Source organism: Camelus dromedarius, chromosome X (genome assembly GCF_036321535.1).
Source record: "Camelus dromedarius isolate mCamDro1 chromosome X, mCamDro1.pat, whole genome shotgun sequence".
NCBI classification, from domain to species: domain Eukaryota; kingdom Metazoa; phylum Chordata; class Mammalia; order Artiodactyla; family Camelidae; genus Camelus; species Camelus dromedarius.
The window spans coordinates 61,298,800-61,313,227 of NC_087472.1; the positions used below are offsets into that span (position 1 = coordinate 61,298,800).

General features: G+C 40.3%; 1 protein-coding gene across 3 annotated transcripts in view; it reads right to left on the minus strand.

The window, feature by feature from the left end:
* EDA (ectodysplasin A) overlaps window positions 1-11,912 on the minus strand; it is a 325,997-nt gene extending 314,085 nt beyond the window's left edge. For 2 of the 3 annotated variants that reach the window (XM_031446448.2, XM_031446447.2), the window contains exon 1: window positions 11,355-11,912. In XM_031446448.2, the coding sequence (XP_031302308.1) occupies window positions 11,355-11,741 (387 nt within the window). In that variant the 5' untranslated portion in view covers window positions 11,742-11,912. Of the gene's footprint in view, window positions 1-10,659; window positions 10,873-11,354 lie in introns of those variants that run through there. The other variant, XM_031446451.2, reaches the window with a different exon arrangement.
* Between the last annotated feature and the right edge of the window lie 2,516 nt (window positions 11,913-14,428).

A 14,428-nucleotide genomic window follows, 5' to 3' on the forward strand; every position in this document is an offset into this window, starting at 1 on the left:
TGCAACTTTACTGAATTTATTAGTCCATGACATCTGCAAATGGGGACAATTTTACTTATTCCTTTCTGATTTGGGTAACTTTTATTTTTTCTTGCCTAATTGCAGTAACTTCCAGTACTACGTTGAATAAAAGGGATGAGAGTGGCATCCTTGCCTTGTTCCTGATCTTAGTTTTTCACCTTCAGTGTTTCACCATTGAGTATGATGCTACCTATGAGCTTTTCACATATAGTCTTTATTATGTTGAGGTATTTTCCTTTTCTTCTAGTTTGTTGAAAGTTTTTATTATGGAAGAGTGATGAATTTTGACAAATGCTCTTTCTGCATCTATTGGGATGATCATGTGATTTATATGCTTTATTTGGTTAATGTAGTTTATCACATTAATTGATTTTCATATATTGAACCATCTTCACATCCCATGAATAAATCACATTTGGTCATAGTGTATGATCCTTTTAATGTGCTGTTGGATTTGCTAATATTTTGTTGAGGATTTTTACAGCTATATTCATCAGGGATATTATCCTGGATACTGGTAGTTGTATTTTCTTTTGGTTTCTTTGTCTTGCTTTGGTATCAGGGTGATCTCATAAAGTGAGTCTGGAAGTGTTCCTCCTCTTCATTTTGAAGGAGGAGTTTGAGAAATGTTTTCTTCTTTACATGTTTGCTAGATTCACCAGTGGAGCCATCTGGTCCTGGGCTTTTCTTTGTTGGGAGGTTTTTGATTACTGATTCAATCTCCATACTAGTTATAGGTGTGTTCAGACTTTCTAATTCTTCATGATTTAATTTTGGTAGGTTGTATGTTTCTAGGAATAAATCCATTACTTCTAGGTTATTCAGTTTGTTGAAATATAATTGTTCATAGTAGTCTCTTATGATCCTTCTTACTTCTTTGCCATCAGTTTAATGTCTCGTTTCTTTCATTACTGATTTTATTCATGTCTTCTTTTTTGTATTTAATCAAGCTAACGGTTTACCATTTTTGTTCATCTTTTCAAAAATCCAACTCTTAGTTTTATTGATTTTTCTATATTCTATTTTGTTTACTTCTGATCTAATCTTTATTTCCTTCCTTCTAACTTTAGAGTTAGCTTATTCTTTTTTGAGCTCCTTGAAGTTTAAAGTTAGGATGTTCATTTGAGATCTTTCTTATTTTTAAATATAGGCATTTATTGATATTAACTTTCCTCTTAGTACTGCTTTTGCTGTATCCCATAAGTTTTGGTATGTTGATTTTCTTTGTGTGAAGGTATTTTCTAATTTCCTTTTTGGTGTCTTCTTTGACTCAATGGTTGTGCAGTGTTTAATTTCCACATATTTGTGAATTTTCCAATTTTCCTATGGCTTTCAAGAAAAGACACCTAGTATGATTTCAATCTTCTTAAATTTGTGAAGACTTGTTTTGTGACCTAACATGTTATCTTTCCTGGAGAAAGATATGTATGCTTGCAAAGAATGTGTACTCTGCTGCTATTGGATGGAATGTTCTGTATATGATTTTCAGGTCCATTTGCTCTATACTGTTGTTGAACTACAAGGGAACTGTCTTTTTCCTTATAGTTCTTTTCTGTAGATGTTCTATCCATTACTGACAGTGGCATATTGAAGTCTCCTATATAATTATATTGCCGTCTATATTGCCCTTTGATTCTGTCAATGTTTGCTTTATATATTTAGGTTCTCTGATGTTGGTGCATATATATTTATAATTGTTATATCTTCAGGTTGGATTTACCCTTTTATTGTTATAGAATGTGTTTCTTTGTCTCATCTGATAGTTTTTGACTTAAAGTCTATTTTGTCTGATATAAGTATAGCTACCCCTGCTCCCTTTTGTTTACCATTTGCATAGACTATCTTTTTCCATTCTTTCACTTTCAGCCCATCTGTGTCCTTAAATCTAAAGTGAGTTTCTTGTAGAATGCATATAGTTGAGTCTTGCTTTTGTTCATTTAGCCATTCTATGTCTTGGATTGAGGGAAATTTCTCTATCTACATTTAAAATAATTATTTTTAAAATAATTGTTGATAGGGAAGGATTTACTATTGCCATTTTTTATTGAGTTATAGTCGGTTTACATACTATTGCCATTTTGATAGTTACTTCCTGTAAGTCTTGAGAGCCTTTTGTCTGTATTTTTTCTCTTGCTGTCTTCCTTTATGTTTTGTTGATATTTTTGTATTGATAGTCTTAGATTCCTTTCTCTTTCTCTTGTGTAACTTCTAGAGGTATTTTTTGTGGTTACCTTGAGATTTACATAAAATATCTTTTAACAATCTACTTTAAGCTGATAAGAACTTAAATTCAATTGCACACAAAAACTCTACACTCTAACTTCTTCCCCATTTGCACTTTATTATTTTTGTCACATTTTACATCTATTCATTGTGTATCTTTTGATAGTTATTTTTAATACTTTTGCCACTTAACTTTTATACTAGATATAAAAGTGACATCCACTACCATTACAGTAACATAGTATTCTGTATGTGTCTATATATTTATCTTTACCAATGAGTTTCATACTTTCTTATGCTATCATGTAGTTGTTTAATGTCCTTTTATTTCAAGTTGATATACTCCTTTAGCATTTCATGTAAGGCAGGTCTAGTGGTGATGATGAACTTCCTCAGCTTTTATTTGTCTAGGAATGTCTTTATCTGTTTTTATTTTTGAAGGACAGTTTTGACAGGTATAATATTCTTCGTTGACAGGTTTTTTTTTTCTTCTTTAAGCACTTTGAATATGTCATCCCACTCCCTTCTGACCTGCAAGATTTCTACTGAAAAATCTGCTGATAGTCTTTTGGTGGTTCCCTTGTGTATATTACAAGTTGCTTTTCTCTTGCTGCTTTCAAAATTTTCTCTTTGTCTTTAACTTTTGACAATTTAATTATAATGCATCTTCGTGTGGATTTTTTCTGGGTTTATTTCTTTGGTGTTCTTTAGGCTTCTTGAATCTGGTTGTCCATTTCCTTCCCAAGATTTGGAATGTTTTCAGCTATTATTTTTTTGAATACGCTTTCTGGCTTTCTCTTCTTCTGAGATTCCAGTACTGCCTCTATTGGTCAGCTTGATGGTGCCCCATAAGTCCCTTAAGCTTTTTCACTTTATTCATTATTTTTCTTTTCGTTCCTCTGACTGAGTTATTTCCAATGAGCTGTCTTAGTTCACTGATCCTCTCTCTTGCTTTATCTAGTCTGCTGTTGTATCCTTCTCATAAAATTTTCAGTTCAGTTATTGTGTTCTTTAGTTCCATGATTTGTTTGGTAGTTTTAAAATATTTTCTCTTTCTTGAATTTCTCATTTTGTTCATGCATTGTTCTCTTGATCTTGGTGAGCCTTTTTATAACAGTTATTTTGAACTGTCAGGTAAATATTATAACTGTTTTATTAGGGTAAGCTTCTGGAGATTTAATGTGTTCCTTTGTTTGGAACATCTTTGCTGATTCTTCATTTTCTTTTACTCTCTGTTGGTGTCTGCATATTACATAGAGCAAGCACCTCTCCCAGTCTTCATGGAATTACCTTGTACAGAAGACCTCCACCAATTAGCCTAGTAAGAGATTCTGGGGGCCTCTACCAACTCTTTTCCTCCCCAGGGAGAAGCAAGCAGCACTGGTTTCAGTCTACTCACTTTGTGCTGAGGGGAGAAGCAGGAGCTATGGCATTTACCAGTCTAAAATGCTGTCTCCACTCACCTCCAGGTGGCTGAATTGTGCTGGATCCATCAGAGCTCCAAGCCTGGCAAGACAGTTGCCAGTTCTTTTGGCAGCCCCAAAGAAGTTTTGGCACTGAATACACAGATTTCCACTTTCATCTCCAAGAATAAGCTGAAAGCTGGGATGTTTCATTCACTCTCTCTGTACTGAGAAGGGAGGAGGATATATGGCATCTACCAGTCCCAACCACTGCCTCTGTTCTCCTCCAGGATGCCAGAATGTGCTGGACCCCTCAGAGCTCCTAGATTAGCAGGTCACATGTCCATTCTCTGGGAAGCCCTGGAGAAGTTGGAGCACTAGAGGAACAGATAAACGCTGTCTAGGGGAATGTTGAGAGCTAGGGTTTTTTGTCTTCTTGCTCTGTGCTCAACAGGAGTGAAGATCTATGGTGTTTACCAGCCCAAGCCACCATCTCTGTTCTCCCTTAGGCAAACCCCTCAGAGTTCCAAGACTGGAAATGCAGAAGCCATTTCTCAGAAAACTTGGGGTGCTAGATGTGTGAATCAACCCCTTGCTCCCTAGGAGAAGCTGGGAGCTAGGGGGTCTTTTCCTCAGCATGTAGTGCTATGGTGGTGGCAAGGACTCTGATGAGAGGGTGCCTCAACTCTCCCTACTGGCTTCAGTGAGTCTAGTTTCATGTTCTCCTTGAGTACAGGAGCTTTTGAACTAGTTCTTGGATTTCTCACAAAGGGAAGTTGTCCATGAGTTGCTGCTGAACTGGTGTGTTTGTGGGGGAAAGGAGGGTCCAGGATTTCCTAATCCACCATCTTGCTGATGTCATTCTGTTAAGAATTACTCTTTTTTTTTTTTTTTTTTTTTGGTCAGATATGACAAGCTGATTCTAAAACATATATAGAAAGGCAAAGGGCCAAGAACATCCAAGATACTTTTAAAGAAGAAGAACAAGGTAGAAGGACTTGCTTTACCAGATATCAAGAGCTTATTATAAACTCCAGTAATTAAAACTATGGTATTGGTACAATGATAAATAGACTAGTAGAATGAAACAAACATTTCAGAAACAATCTCACACATATGCAGACTCTTGATTTATGACAAAGGTGACACTATAGAGAAATAGGGAAAAAAGACATTCTCTATAATAAATGGCACTGGGTCAGTTGACTATCTATACGGCAAAGATGCAGCTTGGCCCCTATATCTCACTATACACAAAAATAAACTCCAAGTGGATTGTAGATCTAAACGTAAATGGCAAAAACATAAAGCTTCTGGATGATAATATGGGAGAATATCTACATGATCTCAAGGTAGGAAAATACTTCTTAAATGGAACACAAAAAACAGTAGCCATAAAGAAAAATAATGAAAAACTAGACACCATAAAATTAAAAACTTCTTTTCATCAAAGAATACTATAAGGAAATTTGAGAAGGGTTTGCAACATAAAAAATACAAAAGTAGTTCATAGCCAGAGTATATAAAGAATTCCTACAAATCTGTAGGAAAAGAACTAAAGCTCAATAAAAATGTGCAGAAATGTACAAAAATAGACACTTCACAGAAGATAACTAAAAAAGATAATAAACATATGAATAGGAGTACAACTTGATTAGTCTTCTGAGAAATGCCAGTTAAAATCACAATGAGATATTACTACAAACTCAACCACCAGAATGGCTATAATACGGAAGAGTGATAATAACAAGTATTGGCAAGGATGTGGAACAACTAGAATTCTCATACATAGCCAGGGAGAATGTAAATTGGTGCAATCACTGAGAAAAACTGTCATTATCAATAAATTTGAAAATGTGCATTCCCTACCAGAAATTCCAATCCTAGGTATATACCCAATAGAAATTCAAGTACATATAACCAAAAGACATGTATAATAATATTCATAGTATCATTATTTATAATAACCTCAAACAATAAATAATCCAAATATTCATTATCAGTAGAATGAATGAATAAACTGTAGTATATTCAAACAAGGAAATAATATACAAAACTGTAAATAAAAACCCACAGCAGCATGCAACATAATGGATATCACAAACATAGCACTAAGCAAAAAAGACCCCCCAAAATACATATTGTTTGATTTCATTTACGTCAAGTTCAAAATGGACAAAACTAATTTATGATGTTAGACATCAAGATAGTCATTTACATTGGAGAAGGAGGATGGTATAGTGATAAGTATGGTCTTAAGGTGGGGGTTTTAAGATGCTACTTCTATTCCTTAATCTGGGTTCTGGTAACATTAGTATGTTCACTTTAAAATAATTCATTGAGTTGTACAATTATAATATGTGACCTTTTCTGTATGTATATTATACTTCAATAGAAACATGGGGAAAAATGTCTTCCTTCTGAGACAGCCCTGCGGTCAGGTGGCTGGGGTAGTATGGGAGACTGAGGATGATATGTTCAACTGCAAAATGTAAAGGGGAACTTCGTGAATGCTTTAAAGTACACATGATCACATTCTAGCACAGGGTTAATTCTCCAAGGCCTGTTCTTGTTTGCAGCTTTCTAACTCAAGCTTTATATCTGGCCAGGCATCACCAGCTATTGGCACATCAAGAAACTGCCCTGTAAGACTCACCAAGGACTGTGCAAAGTTGCCTGTATTGGGGAGTGGCATCCTGCCTGAATGGCCTTCTTTGTGGCTTGGGCTGGGCAGAAAGGCTACCATCACCGCACTGAGATCAACAAGAAGATCTGTAAGATTGGCCAGGGCTATCTCATCAAGGATGGCAAACTGATCGAGGACAATGCTTCTACTGATTATGGTCTGTCTGACAAGAGCATCAGCCAAGCAAGTGGTTTCTCTTGGTAATGTTCTTAGGGATTAAATGGCCTCAGAAGTTCTCTAGTATAAGAGATCTTCTCTGGGAGGTAGTCACAGATAAATTACAGGTTATTTTTCACAAAATCTAAGAGAGAAAGAGAGAGATGAAATGATACTGTACAGAAAACGTTTTGCATCGTCTTAGAGGTAATATAGTTAGGGCTCTTCTTCATTTCACTACCTAATGATTCTAGAAACCAGTGAAACATTACCAGTGGAACTATTTATTCACCTAAGCATAGCTGGCAGTTCACAGGCTTAGCAAGACTTGAGGAACACAGGCCTGTTACAAAGGTCTTTGTTTTACACGAACACTTCCAGAGGCCTGCAATAATATCCAAGTCAACAAGTATTGAACTACCCTAACTATAACCAGCACTGTGTCAGGTATTGTGGAAAAAGACAAAAAAGAGGGCAGGTTTCTAAGGAACCCTAAGACACACAATTTGTTAAACACAATAACAGCAATAACAACTAGACAATGATTCCAAGACAGGATATGGTGGGTGAGTTGTAGGAGTAGAGTTAGAGAGAAAATGGGATAGGCCTAATGGAGTCAGTTGGCCAAAAGCCTTGAATGTCATACTGAAAAGTCTAGATTTAAACCTATAGAAAACTATTTTATCTGGATCCCACTCCTCTAAAAAAATTCTTGTATTTAATGATTCCTAGTCATTTTCTAGATCAACCAGCCTTAATAATTAATGTCAAATCTGGATACATTAATGTTCTATCTAGTTAAACCAAGAGATGTTTTGTAGAAAGTTAAGGTTGACTTCTACAACATCACTTCAAATAATTAGGAACATATTCCAAATATCACCAAAAGTCCCCAATAAACTCTTAATAATCTACACGTACATATTTTTCTAAACACTTAAACCTTAGAGTTTCAGTTAGAATATCCCTTGGGATAATCATTTGAATGAAATACTACCTTTATTTGTCTCTCCCACAAAATAATGTTTCAATCATTAAAAGATATCAAACACCTAATACAGTGCTGGTTCATAGCAGGCTTTCTATTTATTGAACTAGATTGTCAAATTGCACCAGTATATTAACCTTACTCATATCTCTCATGGTTTGGTAGACTTTGATCATATCCCTCTCAACCTCTTTTTCTCCAGACTGAAAAAACAACTAGAAAGTCCCTCCAACATTTTGACCAATTTAATTGGGTTTCTAAGGATTTTTATCAGCTGAATTTTTGTCCTTTTAAAAAAATTTGCATTCTTTTTTATTGAAGGATAGTCAGTTTACAATGTTGTGTCAATTTCTCATGTACAGCATAATGTTTCAGTCATACATATACATACATATGTTCATTTTCACATTCTTCTTCATTATAGGTTATTACAAGATATTGAATATAGTTCCTTGGGTTACACAGTATAAACTTGTTGTTGATCTATTTTATATATAGTAGTGTCTGCAAACCTTGAACTCCCAATTTATCCCTACCTACCCCCTCTACCCACTGGTAACGATAAGTTTGTGTTCTATGTCTGTGAGTCTGTTTCTGTTTTGTAAATAAGTTCATTTCTGTCTTTTTAAAAAAAAATTCCACATATAAGCGATATATGATATTTTTCTTTCTGACAGCTGAATTTTTCTTGAGGAGCAGCTACCAGAATTACATATATGATTGTGAATGCAAATCCATTTTTGCTCTTTTACATGGAAAAGATAAAGGTTTTGGTTTTTTTTTTTTTTTTTTTTTTGGTCATTGTTTTCAATACCCTTCCTGATGATGCCTTAGCTTTAAGGACCACAATCACAACTGGGCCAACTTCTTCACCGATTGATAAATGGTGATTTTTATTTTTCACTCTAACAGTAATATCGTGTATTGTCCAACTCAGAGACTAATGGAATGTATTTGGCTCCTGAGGTCATCCTCAGTGAGTTTCCAGATAAACCTACAGATATTGAGCTCTTCCAGCGGAAGGAGACAGGTATGATTCCAGAAAGTCCAAAGTGATCCTCTCTCTCTCTCTCTCTCTTTTTTTTTTTTATCATCAGCAACTGTGTCCCCACTGGAGAGGCTTTTCTAATAACTGCCTGGAAGAACTTTGCTGATCTCTCTGCTATGTATCTTGACCGCCCTAATTTCCTTCCATATTCTGTTTTGAAAGTTTTTAAATTGAAGGATGTCATATATACAACTTCAATGATTTCTAGATCCCTTTCTTGAGTCATAACTGAGCCCATCATCTCATGAGCATAGAAAGGTTTGCATGACCTTATACAATGAAATGCCTCTGACTTTTCTGCCCACTTAGTTTCATGAGATTTTCCTGCAATTTATTCTCATCAGTTTGCCTTCACTCCTTGCAGATAAACTGGTGAGAAACCTGAATGTTCTGCCCATTGAAGGGTGTATATTTTTATCTTTCTTCCTCTCCATCTAAGACTTGCTGTAACAGCAGCTGTTTGTGTTGAAAACTAAAATATAAAAATATGACCTACGTGGCCAAATCCCACAAGGCTGTTTACTTCCTTATTTATGAATCAGATTCTGTCAGCACAACTTAGAATCTTGACTGTCAGCAGATACTACAATCAAATGTCCTTGCAAAGCCAGCAGAGGGTGCACCAGGGCACTAGAAATTTTACCCAAGATGTAGTAGTATCCGTTCAATTCTAATAGCCAATCAGCATCTCCCTTTTTTTTTTTCATACACTAAAACTAACATCCTCAAAAAAACTTAAGTTGAACTGTACTAAATTTCCTTCAAAATGTACTCTAATTCTCCTGAAAGAGAAGTTCAGGAAGAATAATAAACTTAGTTTGGCCAAAATGTAGGTAGAGTAGAAGAAAATGATGCAGAGCCAAGCCCTCTACTGTGTAAAAATTCTATAATGAAACTACACCCAGCTACCCAACAAAGGGCCCCAGGAAGCAGTATATTACAGGGGGATGGGCACTGAACTGGGTGTCAACTTCCATTCTAATTTTGATGATAGTTGTATGACCTTGGAGAAGTCACTGCATCCTCAGGAATTCTGTGTTCTCCCATGGGCACGAACAAAATGGACTCATGGCCCTTCATAACTCTAAAAAACTCTGATATCAGTTGATGCCCGCAAATGTTAAGAGCCAATATGCTCGCTTCTACTCCTCAAAACAGAAAGAATAAAGGGCAGAAGAAAGGGAGCTGTATTCAAACCTAGACAGAACTATTAGAAATGCCACACAAAGGAAAAGCAACTAAATGCCATTGTAGACCCTGTGAGAATCCCACACCATCACAGATGCCCTAGAAGACAGCAGTCCTGCTAATCCTTTACAAACATTCGTCTGTCCATTCTGAATGCCAAAAAGCCTTGGCCACGTTTTGACTAAGGAAGTTCAATTGCTCCTTTTTTTCACAGCCTATCAATGTTCGGCTGCTAAGTATTTCTACTGGCCATGGTTGGGGGTGGGGGTGGATAGATAAAGGGAACCAGAATCCTAGTTAATTATCATTTAGCCACAGTGTTTAAATTTCAAGTATGAGAAGCATGTCTACTGATTCTCTTCTTTGATAAGCTGTTATACAAGTTGAAGTGTGCTAGCAAGACATTTTAAGGCTCAGAACAACTTTACAATGCAAAATGCAGAAAATGTGTCAGTCCTAACATTACAGTATTTTCATGAATATGATGCCAGCTTTGGATGGGTGGTCAAAGTAGCACAAATAACGTTAACAGAGTATGACAGTGACTCTGGATGTGGTAGTAAATATAGAAGGCCTGGGTTCCTCACCTCAAGGAACTTATTTGCACAACTTGCTCTCTTCTCCAAGAGGAACTATTATTAACTACCTCAGAAGGATTCTTGGATGCTTCTCTTAAGTTTTACATGAGACAAAACATGGCAACCAAGAGAATACTTCTTTTAAGTGCACTAAATTTACTTAAATAAAGAGCTATATAAAAAGTAGAAAACAAACACCAAAGCTGATAGTTTGCTAATAAGGGCACAAACATCATACAGATTGTAAAAAACAAAACCCAAAACTGCTCTTGAGAGATTATTCTTGAATGATTATTCCATCAGTAGAGTCCTGCTCTCAAGTTGGCAGTAGTTGAAGACACTTCACACCAACCCTCCCCACTCCACTCCCCAAAAAAGAGTCAGAACCGGCATGCAAAGGGTGAGTTTTATTTCCATAGATTTTTAAAATTGCTGTTCAGAAGTTGTCTAGCAAGACAGCATATTTCTACCAGAATTCCTCAGGGGCGCAGATCCTCACTAGAACACCGAGGACAATCCGTCTCAAATTGCAGGTAAGTGTGAACAAGCCCCCGTTCTGGTCAGCGCACCAGGACCCCGCGCTGAAAACAAGGTTCAAAGTTGTCTCAAAGGGCGTGGAGCGGTTATTACAGCTGTTTACAACTCCAACTCCAAACGAGAGCCTGCTCGTGCTGGCATCAGCTCCGGACACGAAAAAACAAGCACCGCGGGCAGAGACTCTCACCGGGAGCAGAAGGGCCAAGCTGCTGCCGTTAGTCAGCCAGGGGGGCAGCGCCGGCACCTCCGCGCCGCCGCCCGGCCGGGAGCGCCGCCAACTTTTCCCGAGGCAGCCGGAGCCGGGGGCGGCGGGCGCCCGCCAGAGTTCCCCGTCCAGGGGTCCCGAGAGACTCAGGGTGAGCTGGGCCAAGAGACCGCGGACAACCTGCCCTGGAACGACCTCTCCCTGGCTCGGCCGCCCCCTCCCCGGTCCCGCCGTCGAACTCCGCTGGAGGTGGCGGAGTCTTCCCGGGGCCCCTGCCCTGCCCACGTGGGGAGGGGGCCCTGCCCCTCCGGAGTGACTCACCTGGTGACCGTCCTGGGAGTCTGAAGGGAGTGTGGCTTCTCCCGGTTCCAGCGGCGGCTGCTGTGGGGACTGCCGCCCGAAGCGGCGGGTGATGGGACCGTCGGGGTCGAGGCCACCGGGGCTGCTCAGGGTGCCAGAGGTGCCGGGGGCGCCGAAGCGGGACTCGGCTCCCCGTTCCCGCCGCAACTCGGAGCGCAACTCTAGGTAGCAGCACAACGTCAGCAGGTGGAGGGCCAGCGAGAGGCCAAAGAAACCCAGGAAGAGCCGGCAGCTGTTCCCTTCGCCTGCCCGGGCAGGGGCCCCGCGACAGCCGCAGCCCTGGCTCCCCCGCTCCCGCGGCGCTGCCGCGGGCAGGGGTTCTCTGCGCTCCACCTCGGGGTAGCCCATGGCCTCCAGAGACACCCACTCTCTGAGGCCCGGGAGCAGCCGCGTCTGCCTCAGCCTTTCACGACCCCTGACAGGCGGCTACTGTCCTGCCATCGGCTGGGGGCTGCAGGGACCCGTTCCTGCGCGACGGAGGCTGGGCGGGACGGAGCAGGGAGCAGCCGCATGTGCAGCTCCACTCCGAGGGGTGGGAAAGGGAGGAGGAGGGGCGGGAGAGAGGGGCGGCTCGGCCCGCCGAGGGAATGAGGGAGGAGGCCCTGGCCGACCCCGCCCCGTGCCTCAAGCGGCTGCCGGGACGCCCAACCAACGCGCCCGCCAAGCCTCGGCGCCCCGCCCCCTGCCGTTCCACCCGGGGCCTCCAGCCGCGGGGCGGGGTCTGGGGGCGTGTGGGTTCGCCTCTGCCCGGCGGCCCCACCCAGCTTTCCTCGCTCGCCCTGTTCCAGTTGGTGACTGCCACTGTCGTTCATCCCTGGACTCCGCCCCAATTTAACCCTTGAGCGCCAGTACGGGAGGGAGGAGGAGGGAAGGAGGGGGAGGCTGAGAAGAATTGAGGAACCTTGGAAAGAAAGAAGAGCAAAGAAAAGGAGACGGAAACTAGTATTAATAGAAATATTTGCAATTAACTGCAGTTGTTAATAACATCATCCAGTACTTATCTGTTGCTTTCAATCTTCAAAGCATTTAACAGACGTTAAGCTAATTAAAACAGTTCTGGGTTTGGAATGAAACCATGCCTGCTGTGTTTGCAATCCAATGGCACGCCAGAAGAAAAGGAGACCCAGGAGCCTGAGAGCAAACGGAGTGAGAATGGGGTGGGTGAGAGTCAGACCCACTCCTGGAGTGAGTCCAAGGCCTCAATCTAAATGACCAAGAAGCCCATCTGTGCCAGGTGAAACTGAAGTGATGTTACCCCACTCAGGGTAAAACAGTCCCTCAGGATTTCTTGATCTATTAATTCAATGTATTGATCCCTTTACATTGCAGAAAGTTCTGTATGAGAGAATCCTCAGCCAGGATAGTTTCTCTTCTTCCACCACAGCAGTTTTAAGTGAACAAGTGTCTTCAATGAGCAAATGGAGAAACTGAGGGCCACGATGAGGTGGATTTTTACAAGAATCCACAGAATGGCCAGACAAGTATATGGCATCTCTGTTTACAGGCAACTCTTCTGGCTTCTCCATCCCTCTCTTCCTCTCCCTGAAGTAGTCCCTGGGGGAAGTTCAACAAGTCAGCCAAATGTTCCAGATGTACACTGCTGCAACTGCAGCATCTTCAACAGCTGTACCAATCAGAAAAAGGTTCAGAACAACAACAACAAAAAACAAAACAAAAAAAAGGTTGCAAATGTCAGAACAATAGAACCTGACATGAAGGACGGAAAGGATTAGTTGAGTCAAAACTGACAAGAGTTACTACTGTGAGATGATAGACAGATAAATGACCATAGAAGGGGGAAATGTATGCTTCTTATTCATTATGCCCTCCCATTTACGTGTTATGAATAATTAGCAGTATTATTGACCTGAAAAGGGTAGGCCTAAGATCTAGGCTGGTGGGAAATAAAAAACACAGGGAGAAATTGAAAAGAAGGCAAAAGAAGAGAAACAACAAAACAAAAGCAAAGCATATGTTGAGGGGGTCAGTCCAGAGAGTACAAAGTTTGTAAACCTTAAATATATTAGCCACAGCCAAACTTTCCTTCCAGACACTTTGTGAATGGTCTCAGGGCTTCAGAAACATCTTTGTGTCTCCTCATTAGCCCTTACTCATGAAATATAAAGTTTGCAAAGAATATCATCATCACACAGATGAGAAAATAAAAAGGGGCACTAAACAGCTAATCTCAAGTCCTGCTTGTTCAGTTAAGGAATTCTAGATGCTAGGGGAACTGCCAAGCTGATTTACCTTAATTATCACAGCCCAGGATTATTAGGAAAAATACTAGACTAAGTAAACCTGACCCTGCTACTGATTTGCTGGGTCACTCTGAGCAAGTCACTGTGGGGACTATAAAATGAGGAGTTTGAGCTTAAACAACTATAATGCTGTATTTTATCTATTGACTTGGTTGTATATATGGTTCAAAAAGAGGCTGCCACTTCTTCCCTTGAAGTGAAAAGGGAACAAATAACAGCCATCTCCTGCTAGTGGTGGTGGTGCTCAGGGGCCTTACTGGTCTCTGCTTACCATGTTCTACCAGGCTTTTAACAGGTTGGGTTGCACCATGGCTCTCAGAAGTCCTGCAAGTTGCGTTTGATCTGGGACCTCACTTTGGTTCTCCAGAGGAAGAGCATATGGCTTCTGATGCAGTAGAAATATTGGAATGGGGCGATCCAGTGAAGAATGTACATAGTTATTTTTAAAAAGTGTTTTGAAGTGTTAATTCAGTTAGCTTCTATGCTTCCATAAGTACCCTATAGCACAGGTCTCAAAATGATTGCCTGCAGGCTATAGGCAGCAAACAGATGTGCTGTGTTTGGTGCAGTGTTGGCTAAAACTGAATTAGAAAAAATAATTACCAGGATTTTGAAATCAGGAGATTTCACATCAAAAATTCAGATTCCCTGCTTCTCTCTATTTTTTGAAAGCCTACTAACACAGGATCCACATTCCCATCTGGCTACAGTCAGCTAGACCTGCCCCCTTGAGACAAGTATGGGCAATCAAGTTCCACACAGTCATCCCCACCT